The sequence below is a fragment of the Schistocerca piceifrons genome, chromosome 5 (genome assembly GCF_021461385.2).
Source record: "Schistocerca piceifrons isolate TAMUIC-IGC-003096 chromosome 5, iqSchPice1.1, whole genome shotgun sequence".
In the NCBI taxonomy this organism is placed as follows: Eukaryota; Metazoa; Arthropoda; class Insecta; order Orthoptera; family Acrididae; genus Schistocerca; species Schistocerca piceifrons.
The window spans coordinates 63,181,928-63,202,397 of record NC_060142.1 but is presented as its reverse complement, the minus strand read 5'-3'; the positions used below and the strand labels follow the sequence as shown (position 1 = coordinate 63,202,397).

General features: G+C 40.2%; 1 protein-coding gene across 1 annotated transcript in view; it reads left to right on the top strand.

Moving 5' to 3' along the window:
* LOC124798475 (6-pyruvoyl tetrahydrobiopterin synthase) overlaps positions 1–19,377 on the top strand; it is a 36,020-nt gene extending 16,643 nt beyond the window's left edge. Inside the window, exon 3 of the mRNA XM_047261906.1 lies at positions 18,594–19,377. Within this exon, the coding sequence (XP_047117862.1) occupies positions 18,594–18,877 (284 nt within the window). The 3' untranslated portion in view covers positions 18,878–19,377. The remainder of the gene's footprint in view (positions 1–18,593) is intronic.
* Positions 19,378–20,470: the final 1,093 nt, after the last annotated feature.

Genomic DNA, 20,470 nt, shown 5'->3' with positions numbered 1-20,470 from the left:
AACCGATACACAAAAGCCAACTGAGAGTAAAAGTGCAGGCTACTCTTTCTGTTGTCTCACCTTGTAAAGGTAAAACCTATGGCCACCTTCCAGACCTGTTGATCACAGTCAGGCAGTAATAGAAGTTTTGAGAGCAGGTAGTGGGGGGCCAACAAGATCCACATGCAGATGTGCAAAACGAGCATCAGAAGTAACAAAGTTTTTGAGTGGTGCCTGGATGTGGCATGTCACTTTTCACTTCTGGCGGGATTGCATTCTGGGATGCACGAATTTCAGTGCTTATGCACATTAGGCCATACAAGGTAATGTCACCAGTGCTCTCACTACGCAGATGCATGGATGACTTAGTCAGTGCGAAGGCTCGAAGAAGCAGTGGCATAGTAATGTTAGGTGTATTTGGTTATATCAGCCTGTGGCTTCACTACTACATGAGTGCCTGGCAGTGGCACATACAGCAGTTGATGGGTCAATGTTCCTTGCAGCGCATCCTTCATTTCAAGTTATAGCTGTGCGCTGTTTCTAGGTTGTTGAAATCTGTTGGCTGAGTATGGTGCTAACTACACAGAGTGTCAGCATCCACATTCTTGTTGCCAGTGATGTGCCAAATGTTGATCATGAACTGACAATGAAATTCAGATGGTTCAGTTGAAGTGGTTTATAGTTGTTCTGAAGCTGCAAAAATACAATAGTCAGTGGACAGTGGTTGGTGTGTATTGTGAAAATGTGGTGTTAGACCATAAACCTGAAATATTTTATGGTGTCATATGAAGACAGGAGTTTTACAAGGAATGGCGGGAAAGTGCACTGTTTTTAAATCAGATTTTGGAGTAACGCCTAATGTTTCCCAGGCTCCATGAACATGCTGCTGAGCCATACCCACAGGTGGGATGAAGTGTCTGAAAAGGTTGCCAAGGGAGTTTCAGCAACAGGATTCAGCTTGCCTAGTTTCCAATTTCAACTAATACTTAATACACACTTATTAGTAGACTCTGCACAATTGCATACAGGGTCCAGTGGCGATCTGAAGCAGAGTCATATGCAGGTTCCAGATCACAATAATCTCACTGACAGTGTACAAAACTTGAGGCAGGCAGAGATATGACGAGAATCAAACACAAAGTGCCTGTAACCCAGACCACATGGTGCCACTGGTGTGGCTCTGAGGTCACATGAAGATCAGTGGTATCTCCTTGGCTCTGTTCTAACAGTACAGGAACTAATACCATGTTGGAGGTGCCCTCCTTGTTGTCATAACTTCTGTAACAGTCCCATGTTACATCTGCTGGCTGTATACACTGGCTTTGGTGGTGACCTCTCTGTTGTTGTGGTCTATCTCCAGAACTAGCTCCATGTTTGTCTTCTGTTTCTGTATGAGATAAAAGACCTGAAGTAGTTTGAACACCTCTTGTAGATTGTTATTCCACATGAGAGGTGTAGAGGTGGGAGCCACCTATCACCAAATACAGTGGCATATTGACTTCAACTGTGTAAAGTATAAAGCAGCAATGGAATTTTACCATATATAGATGTTGATACTGTTCTTGCACTGTCATTTACAGTGGATTATTCCTCAGGGAGATGACTGTTCCAGATGTGGGCTAGTGCTGGTAGCAGATATCTTCAGCTGAATGAAGGTCACTTGTGTAGTGCTGATAGCACGTTTGACAGGATTCAGCAGCATTCTGTAGTTGGCTAAGTGGCAGAAAACTTCTAGAAGGTGATGTTCACTTATAAATCCTCCCAATGCTCCCACAGGCAGCACTAGCATTCTCCTCCACCACTATCCTGCTAGTGCCCCCCCCCCCCCCCCCAATTCCCTGCACCATGTTGCCTCCTTAGACCCACAACTCACCTCAGTATCTCAGTAGTTTGTTGCAGACACAGTCACAGTCAGGCCCTAGCAGCCAGAGACAGTTGGCCGTGTGTGAGTAAGTTGTTGTTGCGTGAAAGTGTGAGAGTCCTACTTATGAGGAAGGTCTTTATCCAGAAACATAAATTTTTCTGTGTTCATTTCATTGTGTCTGTCCATGACTCAATGTCTCCTCTATGTGGTGAGTAGCAGCGTGTCCTTTCCATACTGTTGTTATTCCATCCTAGACTTTCCATTGTTTGAAAATCTCCAGTGTTTCACACCAAGTAGTGGTTGGGGATTGTCTGAGCGATCGGCACTCTCTAATCAATGCATGGCTGCCAACCAACTGGCTTCTTTCCCACCAATTGCGGGCTTTCCAATGGCCGCTCTGTGCCTGGCTGAACCATTGGGTTGAATTCTGCCTTGGTGATCTGAAGTTTGCCAATACTGAGATGCCACACTCAAGAGAAGACAGGAAGACCAACTGTAGGCCATATATGATGCACTGTTGAGTGGGATGTGGGATACTGGGAAGGGTCTGACACACCTATTGGAAATGTAATCAATGGAAATTCCATTAGAGGTGGTCCTGTAATGAAATGCACAGTCTGATCACTCCACTGACTTAGTTGGCCAGTTATTTCACACTGAAGTTGTTTGATCCATCATGCAACTTCACACATTTAGTTTGTGTAGATCCAGACCTATGATAGGGCAGGGGACATCAGCAATGACAGACAGCCATGTGAAAGCTCTCTGGAAGCCTAGGTTCAGATTAAATGTCACCTAGCCATAGATTGCTATAGGAGAATCATATGCCGCAGGGAAAACTGAGCGAACATTAAAGAGAGATAACAAATTAATTGCCACAACGTGAGCAGGTGTATGGTTGATTTTATTGTAGGACATGGCCTATAGTCCCAATATTTACACTCTCAGCATGATGTGGTTGTGGTAGGTTAGGATCCCCTGTGCATGTGGTTTTCTGATATCCTCAAAAAGTGAAAACTAGGTGGTAAGAACCCACTCATGGCAAAATATAAGTTATTAGTTGGGAGTATTGAGGCCTTTGTGTTAAAACAACTTGGAACAAACTAAACAAGTTCAGAATAGATATTAACAGCAGTGACAATGACACCTATTTGAGGAAAGTTAACATAGGAAAGAGCACAAGAGATAATGTAAATGGTGACAGAGGTTTGAGTAGATAGCGTAAAAAACAGCACTATATAGAAGATATTCAAAATATTGAATGTGATACTGTGCAATCTACTTTAGGGGCAGATTTTCAGAAATCAATAAATAAAATAAGTACTTGTCCATTGCTCAGTACTTCTTCTAACAAGTGGATAATGATATAGCCGCATATACATATTAAACTGTCTCTCAGAAATATGTATGTTAGAATTAGTGGAACGCAGATGTCAGTAATGCAGTATTCAAAGTCATATGTTAAAATTCATAAATGTTGTCTCATATTAGACTAATCAGATACTCAAAAAATTTAAGTGAATATGTGTGCTCGTGTAACACTTTTGTTTGGAGAAGAAGAAATTCTCAGTTTTTGTGTAGGAAGCCCATATTAAGCTCCAAATCATTATATCTGAGGTCTGCACACCACTTTTTATGTTTTTGAACTTGTATTCAATATTGATTAAATACAATAGCTGCCAGTACACAATATTACTTAGAAGGCTTGCAGGCTCAGGATTAAACAATGAAGAGAATCTTTTGTATATTGAGCATAGTTGCCCACTGCTCCTGAGATTTTGCATCATGCTTATCAACAGTGCTACCCTTCTACTGTGCCACAAAAGTGAAAGTAAGTGCTGCAGTAGTAGCTACTGAACAAGAATTTGCAACACTCAAGGAGAGATACGATGTTTATTGAGAGAACCAGTGTATGAATAAAAATTGTGAAGTTAACAAGGTGTGGGGGTAATAGATATGAATTGAATTACAAAATCTCCTATTCTTACAAAAAGAAAAAGATCCACAAGCATTTCCAAACATAAACAAGACTGAGAATGGTTCAAAGCTTTTGGATCTTGCAGATGAAGACCAGAAGGATTGGTGGGACATAGTATGTATTGTAAGGACGGTTCCCATCCTAAAAGTTCAGAGAAACTGGTATAGGGATATGGTGGTGGGGACATCCACATGGCTTTGGTTTTGCAGTAGTCATTGAAGTGGAACATGTTGTCTTAGCAGTGTGTTCCATCACTGAGTGCTCAGATTTGCACTTGGCCACTATTTTGAGGTGGTCATTCATTAATATGCATAACTAAGAGTAATTGGTGGTAATGTCCACATAAAAAGCTGTGCAAAGGTTACATTTCACAGATTTCTGTGCCCCCAATAGGATAAGATATGTCTGTGACAGGCCCAAAATAGAATTTATTTGGTGTGTGCATACAATGTGTCTTGAACCTGAGTCTTCTGCAGGAGTATGACCAGGGGTGAGTAGGATGTTCCTCACTTTCAGGCTTGATGATAAGTACTCAAAGTCCAGACAAAGGATATGGTTAACATGCATGGCTAACATGGGGCCCCTGACTGTGCAGAACCTCTTCTCTTCCTGTGCTGCATGTCTATGCTCCTGTTATTCTTTTTGCCCTCCCTTGTTGAGCATTTCTTGGATAGTTTCAGGAATGTGTTCCTAAGTTTTGATAGCCTGGCATCAGAAGAGTCCCTCGTCTGTTTTTTCTTTCTTTCTTTGCTCTCCATCTCCTCCCCTTCCTCAGCTTCAGCCTTTGATGTTTCTCTTTGTTTCTTCTTGCACCTTATGCACTCCTGAAGGCTGGCCCATGCATTTGATGTGTAACAGGTCACCGGGTAATGCATAATAATTCCCAGCCCCAGATTGACAGGCAGGGTTCACACGTACATCCTGATACAGGCCAGGCCAGGCCAGGGGCACTGACTTATAAACAATATTGGGGGGGGGGGGGGGAGCATACTGGGGTCTTACAATGGGAAATTTTCTAAATTTTAGATGAAAATTGTGAGTTTTAAAGTTTTTTAAGCATTTTAGAGTCATATGATCAACATTAGAACCCTGAAAACTGGACTCTCGATAACTCAACACTCCAGGAAACTTGACAAGCCTGACACATTTTTTGGCTTTGAAAAAAGAAACAAAACACAAACACACACGGTGTTTTCGAAAAAGCTAATTTAATTTACAGTAATAATCATGCTTATTGACTATTACAGAGCAGTGAATATATAGCTCTGAAGAGACTGAAATTATATTTAAATAAATCCTAAACTATCATTAAAAGAATAAAACATAAAACATTGCTGTCGCACAGGTAATTTAAGCTTACTTTGAATAAGGCTCAGTTCATTAAATAAAAACAATATATCAAAGTTAATGCTTTCATACAGTTAATCAAGTTAACACAGTATGCCTAATACTTTCAGTCAAAAAGTACGTAAATAGTGCATTTTAATTGGGTCTTACACCCTAAAAATATTTAAGTATTTGAAAATAAATAATACAGTACTAAAATAGTACTAATATTTTTAAACAGAAAATTTAACATTATGCATGTATTTAATTCTCTATTTTGTAAAGATTTTTAATATTGCTCTAAATGCCATTATTAGGGCTAATGCCTTTAAAAAGTTGTGAATGTCGACTGTCTGACTGGATTACTGAATATGAAGTCGTTGATGACTGGTCAGATATCCAATTCATCCAAAACATCTCGATGGGTATGAAGAACAGCCAAGTTGTTCAATTGCTTCTGTCCCATTGTTGATGGGAGACACAACTTCAGACATCTATGGGCGCTAAATGACCATTCTGTTATTGCTGTCATGATTGGAACTACTTGGAGAAGCTTAATGCATGTCACTACTTCTCATAACATTTCTCCAACTGCAGGCTCTTGTGTAATGTACTTTCTTAGATCACACATGTTTTTTAAGACAAGTTGTTTTTTTTTTATTAGCAATATCGGCTAACATACGAGGGCAGTTCAATAAGTAATGCAACACATTTTTTTCTGAAACAGGGGTTGTTTTATTCAGCATTGAAATACACCAGGTTATACCCCAATCTTTTAGCTACACAACACTATTTTTCAACGTAATCTCCATTCAATGCTACGGCCTTACACCACCTTGAAATGAGGGCCTGTATGCCTGCACGGTACCATTCCACTGGTCGATGTTGGAGCCAACGTCGTACTGCATCAATAACTTCTTCATCATCCGCGTAGTGCCTCCCACGGATTGCGTCCTTCATTGGGCCAAACATATGGAAATCCGACGGTGCGAGATCGGGGGTGTAGGGTGCATGAGGAAGAAGAGTCCACTGAAGTTTTGTGAGCTCCTCTCGGGTGCGAAGACTTGTGTGAAGTCTTGCGTTGTCATGAAGAAGGAGAAGTTCGTTCAGATTTTTGTGCCTACGAACACGCTGAAGTCGTTTCTTCAATTTCTGGAGAGTAGCACAATACACTTCAGAGTTGATCGTTTGACCATGGGGAAGGACATCGAACAGAATAACCCCTTCAGCGTCCCAGAAGACTGTAACCATGACTTTACCGGCTGAGGGTATGGCTTTAAACTTTTTCTTGGTAGGGGAGTGGGTGTGGCGCCACTCCATTGATTGCCGTTTTGTTTCAGGTTTCATCGCCTGTAACAATCTTTGACAAGAAATTGTCACCCTCAGCCGCATGACGAGCAAGCAATTCCGCACAGATGGTTCTCCTTTGCTCTTTATGGTGTTTGGTTAGACAACGAGGGACCCAGCGGGAACAAACCTTTGAATATCCCAACTGGTGAACAATTGTGACAGCACTACCAACAGAGATGTCAAGTTGAGCACTGAGTTGTTTGATGGTGATCCGTCGATCATTTCGAACGAGTGTGTTCGCACGCTCCGCCATTGCAGGAGTCACAGCTGTGCACGGCCGGCCCGCACGCGGGAGATCAGACAGTCTTGCTTGACCTTGCGGCGATGATGACACACGCTTTGCCCAACGGCTCACCGTGCTTTTGTCCACTGCCAGATCACCGTAGACATTCTGCAAGCGCCTATGAATATCTGAGATGCCCTGGTTTTCCGCCAAAAGAAACTCGATCACTGCCCGTTGTTTGCAACGCACATCCGTTACAGACGCCATTTTAACAGCTCCGTACAGCGCTGCCACCTGTCGGAAGTCAATGAAACTGTACGAGACGAAGCGGGAATGTTTGAAAATATTCCACAAGAAATTTCCGGTTTTTTTAAACAAAATTGGCCGAGAAAAAAAATGTGTTGCATTACTTATTGAACTGCCCTCGTATTAAAGTGTAAGCACAGTCTCTCAATGTCGTGGTCATTTTAAAAAAACTCAGTTGATTTTTCCAAATTTGTTTCACCTCTTTTTACTAAAAGCAAGCACTCTTGTTCAACTGCAATGACCTGTGTGAGTCCAGTTGAAGCAAACCACTCATTAATGCATGATTGCACCGTTTCACAAATTTCAATGTAAATAGCTTTGTAGTATTCCTTTGGGGTTTTGTAAGTGGGTGGTGAGCTGGCTTCGTGGTTTTCTTTCTTCTTTGGTATACTTAGATTCCAAGGAATCGAAGGATCATCAACTTTTGAAGGTTTTACTTTTAAACACAATTCCCAAAAGTGTTCAAAACTATCACGCCTTCCAATTCAATATATAAATCAAGCCCTCATATATTTTTTTCCAGATCAGCAACACTTAGATGAGAGCACTGTATTTTTTCATTGACATCCTCTACTGGGTTCATTGCACGGCAATAAAGACGTAAAAAGAAATAAGTCTTAATTTGTAACATTGACTCAAGGTAGACTGCACATTTGTAACCTGCCTCTGTTTTGTCCTCTGCAGAAAATGTTTCAAAAAGGTCTAGAATTTCTTCAAAGTTTTTCAATATTCTCAGGATACTAGAAGCTCGCATAGTCCATCGAGTCAGGCAAAGGGGTCGTAGGCCAGCTTGGTCATTGGTGCTCTCACAGTGTATGCTTCTGAAAAGTCCCATCCTTTTGTTGGATTCCCTTAAGGTGTTTATTGAGTCCTTGACTAGAGCCATAATATCCCTCATAGACATAAGATGACAAAGACTGTCTACAACTGCAAAGTCTAAACTGTGAGCAGTGCAGTGCACACAGTGTGCTTTTGGTTGTATATCCAAAATTAACTTTTATAGTCTTTCATCATAGCACTGTCCTCTTAAGGTATCCATTGACAAATGAAGACGAGCAAAAACGTCTTTTAAAATACTAAACAGAGTTTGTGATTCAGAGTTAGGGGTTTCATATAAGCCAATAAAGTCTTCGCTGATGATAAGGAGTCATCAACAGTACGAATACAAAATGACACTTCTTCGTGTATTGAAGAATCACTTGTTTCGTCAACCATAATAGAAAGTCTTCTTGATTGAAGCCAATACCTTTCTCAATACAGACTTTCCTAGTAGATCAATGATCTAATTTTGAATATCGTAGGATGTCCACTTATACCCTGAATGCCCTAACCAATATTTAAACTCAGGTATGTCATTCTTTCAGAGATCCAACAACTGAAAAAAATTTGAGCTTATATCTTCGTGCCCTCTAATTGCTAGTCCTTGTCTGCATAGAAATTGCATGGTAGGAAAAATTTTCTCAAGAGCTAAAAGGTCTTTCCTCATATCACTATCTAACTGTTCATTCAATTGGGAGACCACACTTCAGTTGGTGATAGAATTTAGTTTCAGTAAACCTTCTTTATGCATAAACGTATCTTCATGAAGACGGAATTTTTCCAAAGCCTTTTTTCAGTTTGAAAACCCTACGGAAATAAATGCATCTTCTATTTTTTTTTAACAAAATTGTAATAGATTTTTAGCATCCACCTCTTTGCAGGTTTTGCAAAAAACTTTTTCGGTAGATGCTTCATATTCTAGCCATGCTTATTTGATCCAACCAAGACATCTGAAATGATCTTCCCTTACTGGACTGTCCAGGTTTGGGCTGTGAACGGTTTTCACCTGAAGCCAACGAAGCAATTGATGACACCGTAATTGTTGGAGGTTGATTCGCAGTTATCATGAACTAACAGCATGCCTTTTTGTTAACAAATTTATCCATTGCAAACTTAATTCACATTACACTATGTGACTAAAGTAAACGAATAAAATATAGTCATATAAAATAGTCCAGTAGACACAAAAGTCGGAACACTAAACACATCTGCAGCATGCACTGAACGAAACTATCCACACTGAATGACTGCAACAGCAGGGTGGGCATTATATAGCTGCAGCGTCATAATGTCTTGAAGCGTCAAGGCGATGCGAGGTGGAGGGTTCCAAGAGCTTCTGCTCCAGTCCTTTTGAAGTTGCCGCGGCCACAGTGCTGGCCTGCCGGCGCCAGACTTTACCCAAAGGTTCACACACCAAGACAAATTCTAAGTGTGTCCGCAGCACCGTAACACTATCATGATTCACACCTTTCGTTTTCAGTTCACCTGCTTACTATTGTAATAATTATTTGTTTCAACTCATTACTGAATGTATTTTAAAAGGTAACTATCGTCAATCAAGGAAAATAAAAAATTCCAATATAATTTGTGATTTTACAAAGCATAATATAACTAATAATTTTCTTAAATTATTGGGGGGAGGGGGGGGGCCTTGCCCCTCTCCGCCCCCCCCCCCCCCCCGCCCCCCACCAAATGAATTTTTGAGGGGGCTCAGGCCCCATGGAGTCAGCACCTGTGGGCCGGGCCCAGGGAGGGGTGATTGCCTGAGTTGTTACTTTCCCAACTGTCAAAAGGTCCCACTGTTAAAGAGTTTGGGAGGTGTGACCTGAGGTGTGAACAGATGTCTAAGGTGCTGAAGATGCTGACAACTGTGGGGGATTTTTTCACAGTGAGCCACTCACCATCTCAATCTATGTCTACTAAACACGAACAGAATGAGGCTAAAGATTCAAAGACTGCCCCCAACTGCACCTCAGTTCCCTGAGGTATCACATACCGAAGTAGGTCAGTCCTTTGCTGCAGTTAATCCGTTCGTTATTCAGAAAGGTGTTGATGAAACTGCAGGCCCTGTGAAATCCTGCTCTTGCTTACATAATGGTACTTTGCTTCTGGCAACTAATTGCGATTTTCAAGCCAAACAACTGCTTGCAATTTCGCTCCTCCACAGCTATCCTGTTTGTGTCGAGGCCCATTGTACGCTGAATTCTCCATATTTACACTCAGCTGTTTGATTGTGTGATCAAGGGAAAAATCCAAATTTATCTCTCTAATCTCTAATCAGGGTGTCACTATGGTCCATCGTGTAATGAAAAAGGTTGATGCAAATTTAGTAGCCTACATGCACTCTTTTTCTCGCATTTGACCGAGTGGTGCTGCAGTCAGTGATTAAGGCAGGCTATGAAGTCATTACAGTGTAACTGTACATTCCAAACCTGATGCATTGCTACCTGTATCAATGTTATAAGCACAGTTATGTGTCCTGTAAAAACACGGCCACATGTGTTACTTGTGGTAGAAATGCTCATGAGGGTGATTGGCTGCCTCTTCCTCCCTGCTGCGTTAATTGAAATGGCAACCATGCCGCCTCATCTCGTGAATGATCTCGATGAGCAGACCATCCAGGAGATCCAAGTGAAGGAAAAAGTACGCTACCCTGTTGCCCACAAGTTATTGGCTAGTCAAAAACCCTGCATTTTACCATCCAACACTTATACAGGGTGTATACGACCTGGGACAACCAGGATATCCAGGAAAAACCCGGGAATTTTTTAATCCAGGAGAAAACTGGGAAAAACCCAGGAATTTTTTAGAATTCTGGGAATGTTTCATTGTTCTAATTTTCAGTTAAATTTTTGTGATTTTGACTGGTAAGAACCAATAATCCAACAAAGGATATTACTGTATCCTGCGGGTTCAAATCCTGCATCGGGCATGGATGTGTGTGATGTCCTTAGGTTAGTTAGGTTTAAGTAGTTCTGAGTTCTAGGGGACTGATAACTTCAGAAGTTAAGTCACATAGTGCTCAGAGCCATTTGAGTCATTTTTTGTATCCTGCGTCTGCAGGATAATACCGCAGCCACAAAACATTAACAGGAGGAAGAAAAAACGAAAATACAACTTAAGTCGCACAGGAAATCCGCCATATACAACAACAAAACATAGTGCTCATACAAGTGTCTGCCAACAGCAAAGTGTGTCAAAGGCTTTAGAAAGACTATGCAATGATTCATAACAACAAATTGACTCCGATGAGCGTGATGTGACAGCTGTTGACATTAGGTTTGTTTGAGGAGTTGTGGGTGGATTCTTGTGCATGTGTCGTCGAGTAGCGTAATGGGTAGTACCTTCTCTCGCTTCTGGCTATGGATGTGTGGCTGGGCGCCACTATCTAGTATTGTTCCGGTTCGGAAATGTCGTAGATCCGGGGCTGATGCACAGAGCAGGTGGGGAGGTGGGTAGTCTCCATGTGACCTGTGTTTACATTTAGTGAGTTTGCTGTTTCCTCTTCATTTATTACTTTCACATCAGATGAAAACAAAACGAATTTCTGTAGCCGGGAGCTATCAAATGAATGAAAATATGTTCGCATAATTACAGAAGGCTAAAATATGCTATTTTCAGGTTTTATTTCCACCTTTCTGACAGTGAAGCATTAATCACCTTGCAGAACAATGAAGTTATTTTTGTCACTTTGTTAAATCTTTTACACTGAGGCAGTCAATTTATTTGAAACGGAGTGTTTAATTTCACACTGTTGGCTAGATTCAACTGTTCGCTGCATTTCAAGTGCACGTTTTCCATCTTCTAGCTCGCATGGCATTATGCCACAATAAAGAACCAAACATGAGATAATACAGTACTGGTACTCAAGAAAATTTACATCCAAATATGGACATACAAATGTGTACTTTAAGCCCAATTATGCATTTTAGTATGGTTTACGAAATTCCGATGAACTTGAAGTGTCCTCTGATGCCTTGTTTCTTTTGTGACATAGTGCAAGATCTTTTAATGTTTTACACGTACGAACATACGGGCTTCCTGTGTCATCGTAGCTGTGCAAGAGTGGTGGTGCCTGTTATCTGGCGTTCTCTGGCAACTGCTGAAACGAATCAGTTTCTAATAGGTCATGGAAAACTTTGCGGATGGTGGTTTGAAAAGCGTTACTTTCAAAGTAAATTTCCTTTTGCACAAGATGAACTATATGCAAGAATGTACGATGAATTTCTTAAATCGCAGACGTTTGACTCTCAACTCTTTGAGGACGACCATCTAGGAGAATTTCGAGCCCAGAAGATCAGACACTTACGTCGTTATTAAAAATTTTGCTGGCACATTTGTGTGATATATCTTAAAGTGTAACACGCGCAAAAAATATCAACATTATATGTGGAAGCTTAGCTTCTCTTGCAGCTTATTAGTATTCGAGACTACAATTATATGTGAAATCTCTGTTTTTCTTGTGGCAACACTATGAATATTAATTTAAACCATCAAATTTTCTAATTTGTGTGTTGGCTTTACTTACGAGTGATCTTGCTATTGGCTGACTACATCACGTGTCCTGTGCTGTCATCAGCTGGCGAGATCACATGACATGAGCTATGACTGGCTTACAAAAGCGCGTCGCAATCTTGATTTGAATGCCTTGGAAAGTAACATGCGGTGTTTGGTGGAATTCGAATTTATATCTTCATAACATGAAAATATACAGCGTACATGTTGCTGCTGCACATCAAAGATCTTTCCAAAACGTGTTTTCCCCCCGAGTATCGTTTTATAAAGTGCAGTGAAATTCTACGTCAGCATATAAAACCATAAACATTCAAAACAATGATAAGTTTTACAGTGCCGAGGAAAAGTATATTGGCACTTAACACGGAAAAAAATTGTATTTTCACCCGGGAGAAAGTGTATTTTCAATCGGGAAATCCGGGAAAAATCCGGGAAATTTTTTCCCTTGTCCATGTATACACCCTGTTATACCACCGTTCTTGCTATGTCTCACTCCACAAAGGACATGGCCAAGCAGATTTGAGTACTGTAGTTGTGAAATTGCCCAGTATCATGGTAGCATCCCCATCTCCTTCTTGTACAGCTGTGCGACAAGCCACCAGATCTTCACCTCTGGTGGCAAAATCAGATCTTTTGAGAGCAGTTACTATTTTCATATATAGTTTAAGGCTACCTCGCCATTGACCTTCGTCTGTGCGAATGCACACTGGTTGCCCAAACTCTTACGGGAATTGTCACCTTAGTGTGAGCGAGTAATGAGTGGATGAGCAAATATCTATTAGGTACAATGCATATGTAGATTGTGGACAGTTGGAAATGTGGGTCTCGCGGAAAGCGTACAAGGGATAAGTCCCTGCAGTCACGCCATTCATCTGTGTCCTCGGTGGCTCAGATGGATAGAGCGTCTGCCATGTAAGCAGGAGATCTTGAGTCCGGGTCGGGGCACACATTTTCAGCTGTCCCCATCGAGGTATATCAACACCACCTGTCGGCAGCTGAGGGTTTCAATTAATTATCATTTATTACCCTTCTGTGTCTCTGTCCCCTGGTGGACTGAGGCATGCTGCAATGTGATTCACACACCCAGATGTGTTCTCTGCATTTTTAACAGCCATCTTATGACTGTCATGCACAGTATCATCGCATTCTTCAGGATAGCAAATAAAGCTAGCTGGATTTTTTGAAAGTCTCTTCGGGTTTGCTGCCAGATCCTAAAATCAACTTGATTCAATATTTTGATGATCCAACTGTTCACCATCTTCAGGAGAACACTGCTTCTACTGAAGATGGTGAACATTTGGATCGCTGAAATATTGAATCAGGTTGATTTTAGGATTGGTTGATTTTAGGATCCGGCAGCAAACCTGAAGAGACTTTCAAGACTTATTATGCAGAGAAAGCCTACAAAGTAATATCTAGCTGTATTTCATTTACTAGTTCTTTTAACCATTTCACAACTCTTCTGTCATGTGGGACAACCTCCATTGGCTCTCTGGGACCAAGGTCCATTCACCAATTTCTGGCCTGACTCTAGCAGATTACATCATTGTGCACCCTGTTACTATCTCCAACACCTTTGGCCACTATTTTGGAGAGATTTCAAATCCACCTACTATCACCCTCCCTTGGAAACAAGGAGGCTCAGGTGATATCCTTCTCCTCTCAGGATCCTGGACGCTACAATGCCGCCTTTACTATGAGGTAGTTCTCACTTCATCCTGATCTTCATCGCAGGGCTGGACAATATTCACATTCAGATGTTGCAGCACCTTCGTTTTGTGGCAAGCACTTTCTCCTTCATACATACAGTTGCATTTGGGTAGATGACACTTTTCCGAGATGCTGGAGAGGAGCCACTGTCAAACCCATACCTAAGTCCGGTAAGGGCAGTTGCATTGATGATGAATTGAATTGGAAGAAACACATTGATCATCTGCTGAGACGGTTAGGTTCAGCTATTTCTACTATTAGTATTATTGCAAATTTTACTGATAAACATATCAGTAAATTAGCCTACTATGCCTATTTTCATTCACTGCTTTCATGTAGCATCATATTTTGGGGCAATTTGTCATTAAGAGAACAAATATTCATTGCACAAAAGCATGTAATCAGAATAATAGTTGGAGCCCACCCAAGATCACCTAGCAGACATTTATTTAAGGAACTCAGGTTAGTCACAGTACCCTCGCAATACATATATTCACTTAGGAAATTTGTTATTATTATCCATCCCAATTTAAAATAGCCACAACACTACAAGAAAGGATGATCTTCATTTTACTGGATTAAATCTCACTTTGGCACAGAAAGAGGTGAAATATGCGACCACACATTTGACAAATAGCGTTAAAAGTCTGACAGACAGCCAACCAACATTTAAAAGCAAATTAAAAGAATTTCTAAATGACAGCTCCTTCTACTTATAGATGGATTATTAAATATAAAGTAGTAACTGTAAAAAAAATTAATTATTTTGTGTAAAGAAAACTTATGTAAAGCGACATGTTCCACATGATTACGAAACGTCATATTCATGATCTATGGAACAAGTATTAATGGATGTATGTATGTATGTACAAATGCACTCACAGTCTCCTTTTCCACTACTGCCCACCTTTCCTTTCCAAACGGCCCTTAGCCACCCCACCTTGTCCACACCATGTCCCTGCATCGTCCCACAAGCAGCATGTTACTGTCCCCCAATCCTACCCTGTTATCCCTCCCCATCACTGTCTTAGCCTCCCCCTTAACTCTGCTGCTGAGACTGCTTCTCCCAGCATGTGCAGTTGCTCACAGTATGGTCCCAGTGGATAGAGACAGAGGTCAAGTGAGTGTAAGTTGTGCTTGCATGAATGTGCGTCTGGTCTACTTTAGGGGGAGGCCTTTTGCCCAGAAGCTCAAATGTTCCACAGACATTTTGTTGTGCCTATCTGCAACTCAGCATCTCCTCTATGTGGTGAGTAGCACCCCATTCTTTCCATAATATTGTCAATAGTGCTTCCTCACTTCATCTTTTTTGAGTTCGATTGTATGTTTTCTACCTTTAAAACAATGGTACATGTCATATGTTGAATAACCTCGATTTTTGATATTATGAAAGTAACTAGCTGTCTAATACGAATAATTATTTATTCTTAACTGAACTAGTATCAACAAAAATAATCAATATTTGAAAATGTTATATGATATAGCTAAATAAAAGTAACAGTGGAAGGACACACACAAAAAAATATGGAAATGCACAAACTTCCACTGCCAGTGATCCTTGTGCTTTAGATTAGATTTACTTTCATTCCAATTGATCCATAGTGAGGAGGTCCTCCAGGATGTGGAACATGTCAGAAAAACAACAATACATGACAAATATTTACAACTAAAACAAATAAGCTAATGTACCATTCCACAGGTCCCAAGTGGAATGATCGTCATTTTTTAATGAACGCTATGTGAAAGAGTCATTTTACAAATACTAATGCACTGAATTTAAAATAAAAAAGTTTTTTATTTATTTATTAGGTAATAAACATGTAATACAACTACTATAATACTTATTTACAATGAACACATTACTGCACTGAAATGGTGCAGAAGTTAGATTGTACTTACACACACACACACACACACACACACACACACACACACACACACATTTTCAATGAACACATTACTGCACTGAAATTGTGCAGAAGTTATATTGTACTTATATAGAAATCAGTTGGTTTTACTGAGAAATTCATCAATGGAGTAGAAGGAGTTGGTCACCAATAAATCCTTTAGGCTTCTCTTAAACTGTATTTCATTGGTTGTTAAGCTTTTTATGACTGCTGGCAAGTTATTGAAAATGCGTGTTCCTGAATAATGTACACCTTTTTGTACAAGACTAAGTGACTTTAAGTCCTTGTGAAGATTATTCTTATTTCTAGTATTGATGCCATGAATTGAGCTGTTGGTTTGAAAAAGTTATATATTTTTAAAGTCAAATTTCATTAAGGAATAAATATATTGGGAAGCAGTAGTTAGTATCCCTAGTTCCCTAAACAAGCTTCTGCAGGATGTTCTTGAGTTCACACCATATATAACTCTTACTTCACATTTTTGTGCCTGGAAAACTTTAGCTTGGCTTGATGAATTACCCCAAAAAATAATCCCATATGACATTATGGAATGAAAGTAAGCATAGTATGCCAGCTTTTTCATTTTTATATCCCCTATGTCTGACAAAATTCGCATTGCAAACAGAGATTCGTTAAGACGCTTCAGCAGTTCTGTGGTGTGCTCCTCCCAGTTGAATTTATTATCAAGCTGTAATCCCAAGAATTTAACACTGTCCACTTCTTCTATCCTCTTGTCATCGTATGTTAGACATATATTCTGAACTGCATGTAGTGTGTTTTTTCAAAGTTTAGTGACAAAGAATTGGCTAGGAACCAGTGATTAATGTCCACAAATATTTTATTGGCTGATCTTTCTAAGACTACACTTGATTTGCTATTTATTGCAATGTTTGTATCATCGACAAACAAAACAAATATGGCATCTGGTAATGTTACTGATGAAAGGTCATTGGTATACACAAGAAAAAGTAAGGGCCCCAAAATGGAACCTTGTGGGACCACACATGTAATTAGTTCCCAGTTGGATGATGCCTGATAGCTTGATACATGTCTCTTTCCTAATAACACCCTTTGTTTCCTGCCAGAGATATAAGATTTGAACCATTTTGCAGCATTTCCTGTTACACTATAATATTCTAATTTACTTAAAAGGATCTTGTGATTTACACAGTCAAATACCTTTGACAGATCACAAAATATACCAGTTGCCTGCAATTTTTTCTCTAATGAATTAAGCACATTTTCACTGTAAGTGTAGATAGCCTTCTCAATATCAGAACCTTTTAGAAATCCAAACTTTGACTTTGACAGAAAGGGTGAAGGGAAAGGAAGAGGAAGGACGGAAAAGGACTGGTGAGATTTAAGAAATGAGGGGGGGGGGGGGGGGGGGGTTATAGGAAAGTCACCCAGAACCCTTGGTTAAGGGAGATTTACTGCAATGGGATGAGAAGGAAAGACTGAGTGCTGGCACCTGCATCAGACAAGATTTGAAAACCTATAACTTAAAGATTGAAGACAGGGTAATAAACAACACAAATTACTGAAAAAAGCATTATGCAAAAGTCAATAACAGCAGAAAATTAAGTGTATTATACATGGTAGATTGGTGGGGGGAGTAAATGTTTTGGGGAGTACATGTTTTGCCATCTACAGGGCTGGTACAGGTGTTGGTAGGAGGGCACATCAGTTTTTTGAATCTGTACTCGAACAAATGTTTGTCTTGTTAGCAAGTCTGTATAGGAGGGATGTCCGACATGAAAAGGATGTCAAAATGTAAGTACTGTTATTTGTTTGTAGGCTTAATGTGTGTAGCTGGCCCTTGGTGAGGATAAAGTCAACAGCAAGAACAGTGGAATGAGATTTGGACTAGGACCATGTGAAATTTAACTGGAGAATAAGTTCTCAGGTTTTCAAATCTTGTCTGGTGCAAGCACCAATGATCAGTCTTTCCTTCTCATCCCATAAATCTCCCCTATCCAGCCTTCAGGGTGACATATATGAAACCTCACCAGTCCTTTTTCTTCATCCCTCTTCCCTCCATTCAACCCTTCTGGCAGAAGGAGCCAATGGCTCTGAAAACTTGTGAAATTCTGTATATCTTATGCGTGCTTTTCCTGAGTGGATTTTTGAACTAGTACCGGGCATTATGCCCAATAGTCTGCTGCTGTCGAATACTAATTTGACAAGACAGAGTGAGGTGACTCAGTGGCAAAACACTGGACTCTTACTCGGATGGACAGCAGTTCAATGCTTTGTCCCACCATCCAGATTTAGGTATAATGTGAATTTCCTAAATCATTAAAGGTGAAAGCTGGGATGGTTTCTTTGAAAGAGCATGGTCAATTTCCTTCCCTGTCCATCATTAATTCAATTTTGTATCCCATTCCTACTGACGTAATCATGTTCATCTCTTCTTTCTTTTAGTTCAGCAAGAAATTGATATTATGCAGTTTCAGTCTTTATTGTATCAAAAATTTCCTTTCATTAATCAGTTGTTCATTCATATTTGCAAGAATTATTAGTTTTGTAGTGTTTAATTTCTGTTCTTGTGTGTGATTCTGTATTAAAAATTTGTCATTTAGCATTCCTTTCATTGTTGTATTATTCTGTTTGCAGTTGAAGTAACACTCAGGGGTCCTGTTGCTGCAGACACTGGCATGGTAATGAACATCAGTGATCTCAAGAAGTACATGAATGAAGCGATCATGGATGTAATGGACCATAAGAATCTTGATAAAGATGTTCCTTATTTTAAAGACATAGTCAGTACAACAGAAAATGTTGCTATATTTATATGGAATAACTTAAAATCCCTGCTACCTAACCCAGAAATACTGTATGAAGTAAAAATCCATGAAACTGAAAAAAATATTGTTATGTACAGAGGTGAATTTGCATGAAAATTATCTCAAAGTAATACAGTCTTAACTGAACTAACTGACTTAAGTTTCCTGGTGATCAGGATGTCCGCTGTCATCTATTATCACAGCTGAGATTGATTCATACAATCCATATGATATATTTTAAGAAACATTGGTGTTTTGATAACAATGATTGACTTTTGAGGCATTCAGCACTGTTGACACAAGAGCCCATTTATTTTATTGTAATGTTATTATGGCTGTTGTAATGCATCCTCAAACATTTTTGCAACATTGTCATTTATTGTAAGGGCTTACAAAGTGCAAGAATAGAATGTGTTTTGTAATGTTTGGAATTTTTTTTCTTTCTTTTTTACAGAAAAGCATGCCTTTCATGTGTGGTGTTCTGTGGTTTGAATTTTAATTTCACTTTCTGCTTTATTTTGCCTCTCTATCATAAAAAGTCACGTAAACTGATGGCAATGACTGTTAAACATGTTTCCTATTTGTGCAATTTATATATAGATTAAGATTCAATCTTGTGTATATTGCATCATGAAAGGAGTTGTCTTTATATTTGATAATAAATAAATAAATAATACATGTGTGTGTTTTTAGATCTTTCTGAGTATTTATACTTCAAATTCTTCTATTTGTGACTGTAATATATTTGTTTTTATCTAACAGGTAGCATTTATCAAATAGCAATAAGATGATGTGCTACAGATGCGAAATTTAACTGACAGGAAGAAGATGTTGTGATATGCAAATGATTAGCTTTTCAGAGCATTCACACAAGGTTGGCGCCGGTGGTGACACCTAAAACGTGCTGACATGAGGAAAGTTTCCAATCGATTTCTCATACACAAACAGCAGTTGACCGATGTTGCCTGGTGAAGCGTTGTTGTGATGCCTCGTGTAAGGAGGAGAAATGCGTACCATCACATTTCCGACTTTGATAAAGGTCGGATTGTAGCCTATCGTGATTGTGGTTTATCGTATCACGACGTTGCTGCTTGCGTTGGTCGAGATCCAATGATTGTTAGCAGAATATGGAATCAGTGGGCTCAGGAGGGTAATACGGAACGCCATGCTGGATCCCAACTGCCTCATATCACTAGCAGTCAAGATGACAGGCATCTCATCCGCATGGCTGTAACGGATTGTGCAGCCACGTCTCGATCCCTGAGTCAACAGATGGGGACGTTTGCAAGACAACAACCATCTGCATGAACAGTTCGACGACGTGTGCAGCAGCACGGACGGTCAGCTCGGAGACCATCGCTGCGGTTACTCTCGACGCTGCATCACAGACAGGAGTGCCTGCGATGGTGTACTCAACGACGAACCTGGGTGTACGAATGGCAAAACGTCATTTTTTCGGATGAAGCCAGGTTCTGTTTACAGCATCATGATGGTCGTATCCGTGTTTGGTGACCTCGCGGTGAACGCACATTGGAAGCGTGTATTTGTCATCGCCATACTGGCGTATCACCCGGCGTGATGGTATGGGGTGCCATTGGTTAGACGTCTCGGTCACCTCTTGTTCGCATCAATGGCACTTTGAACAGTGAACGTTACATTTCAGATGTGTTACGACCCGTGGCTCTACCCTCCATTCGATCCTTGCGA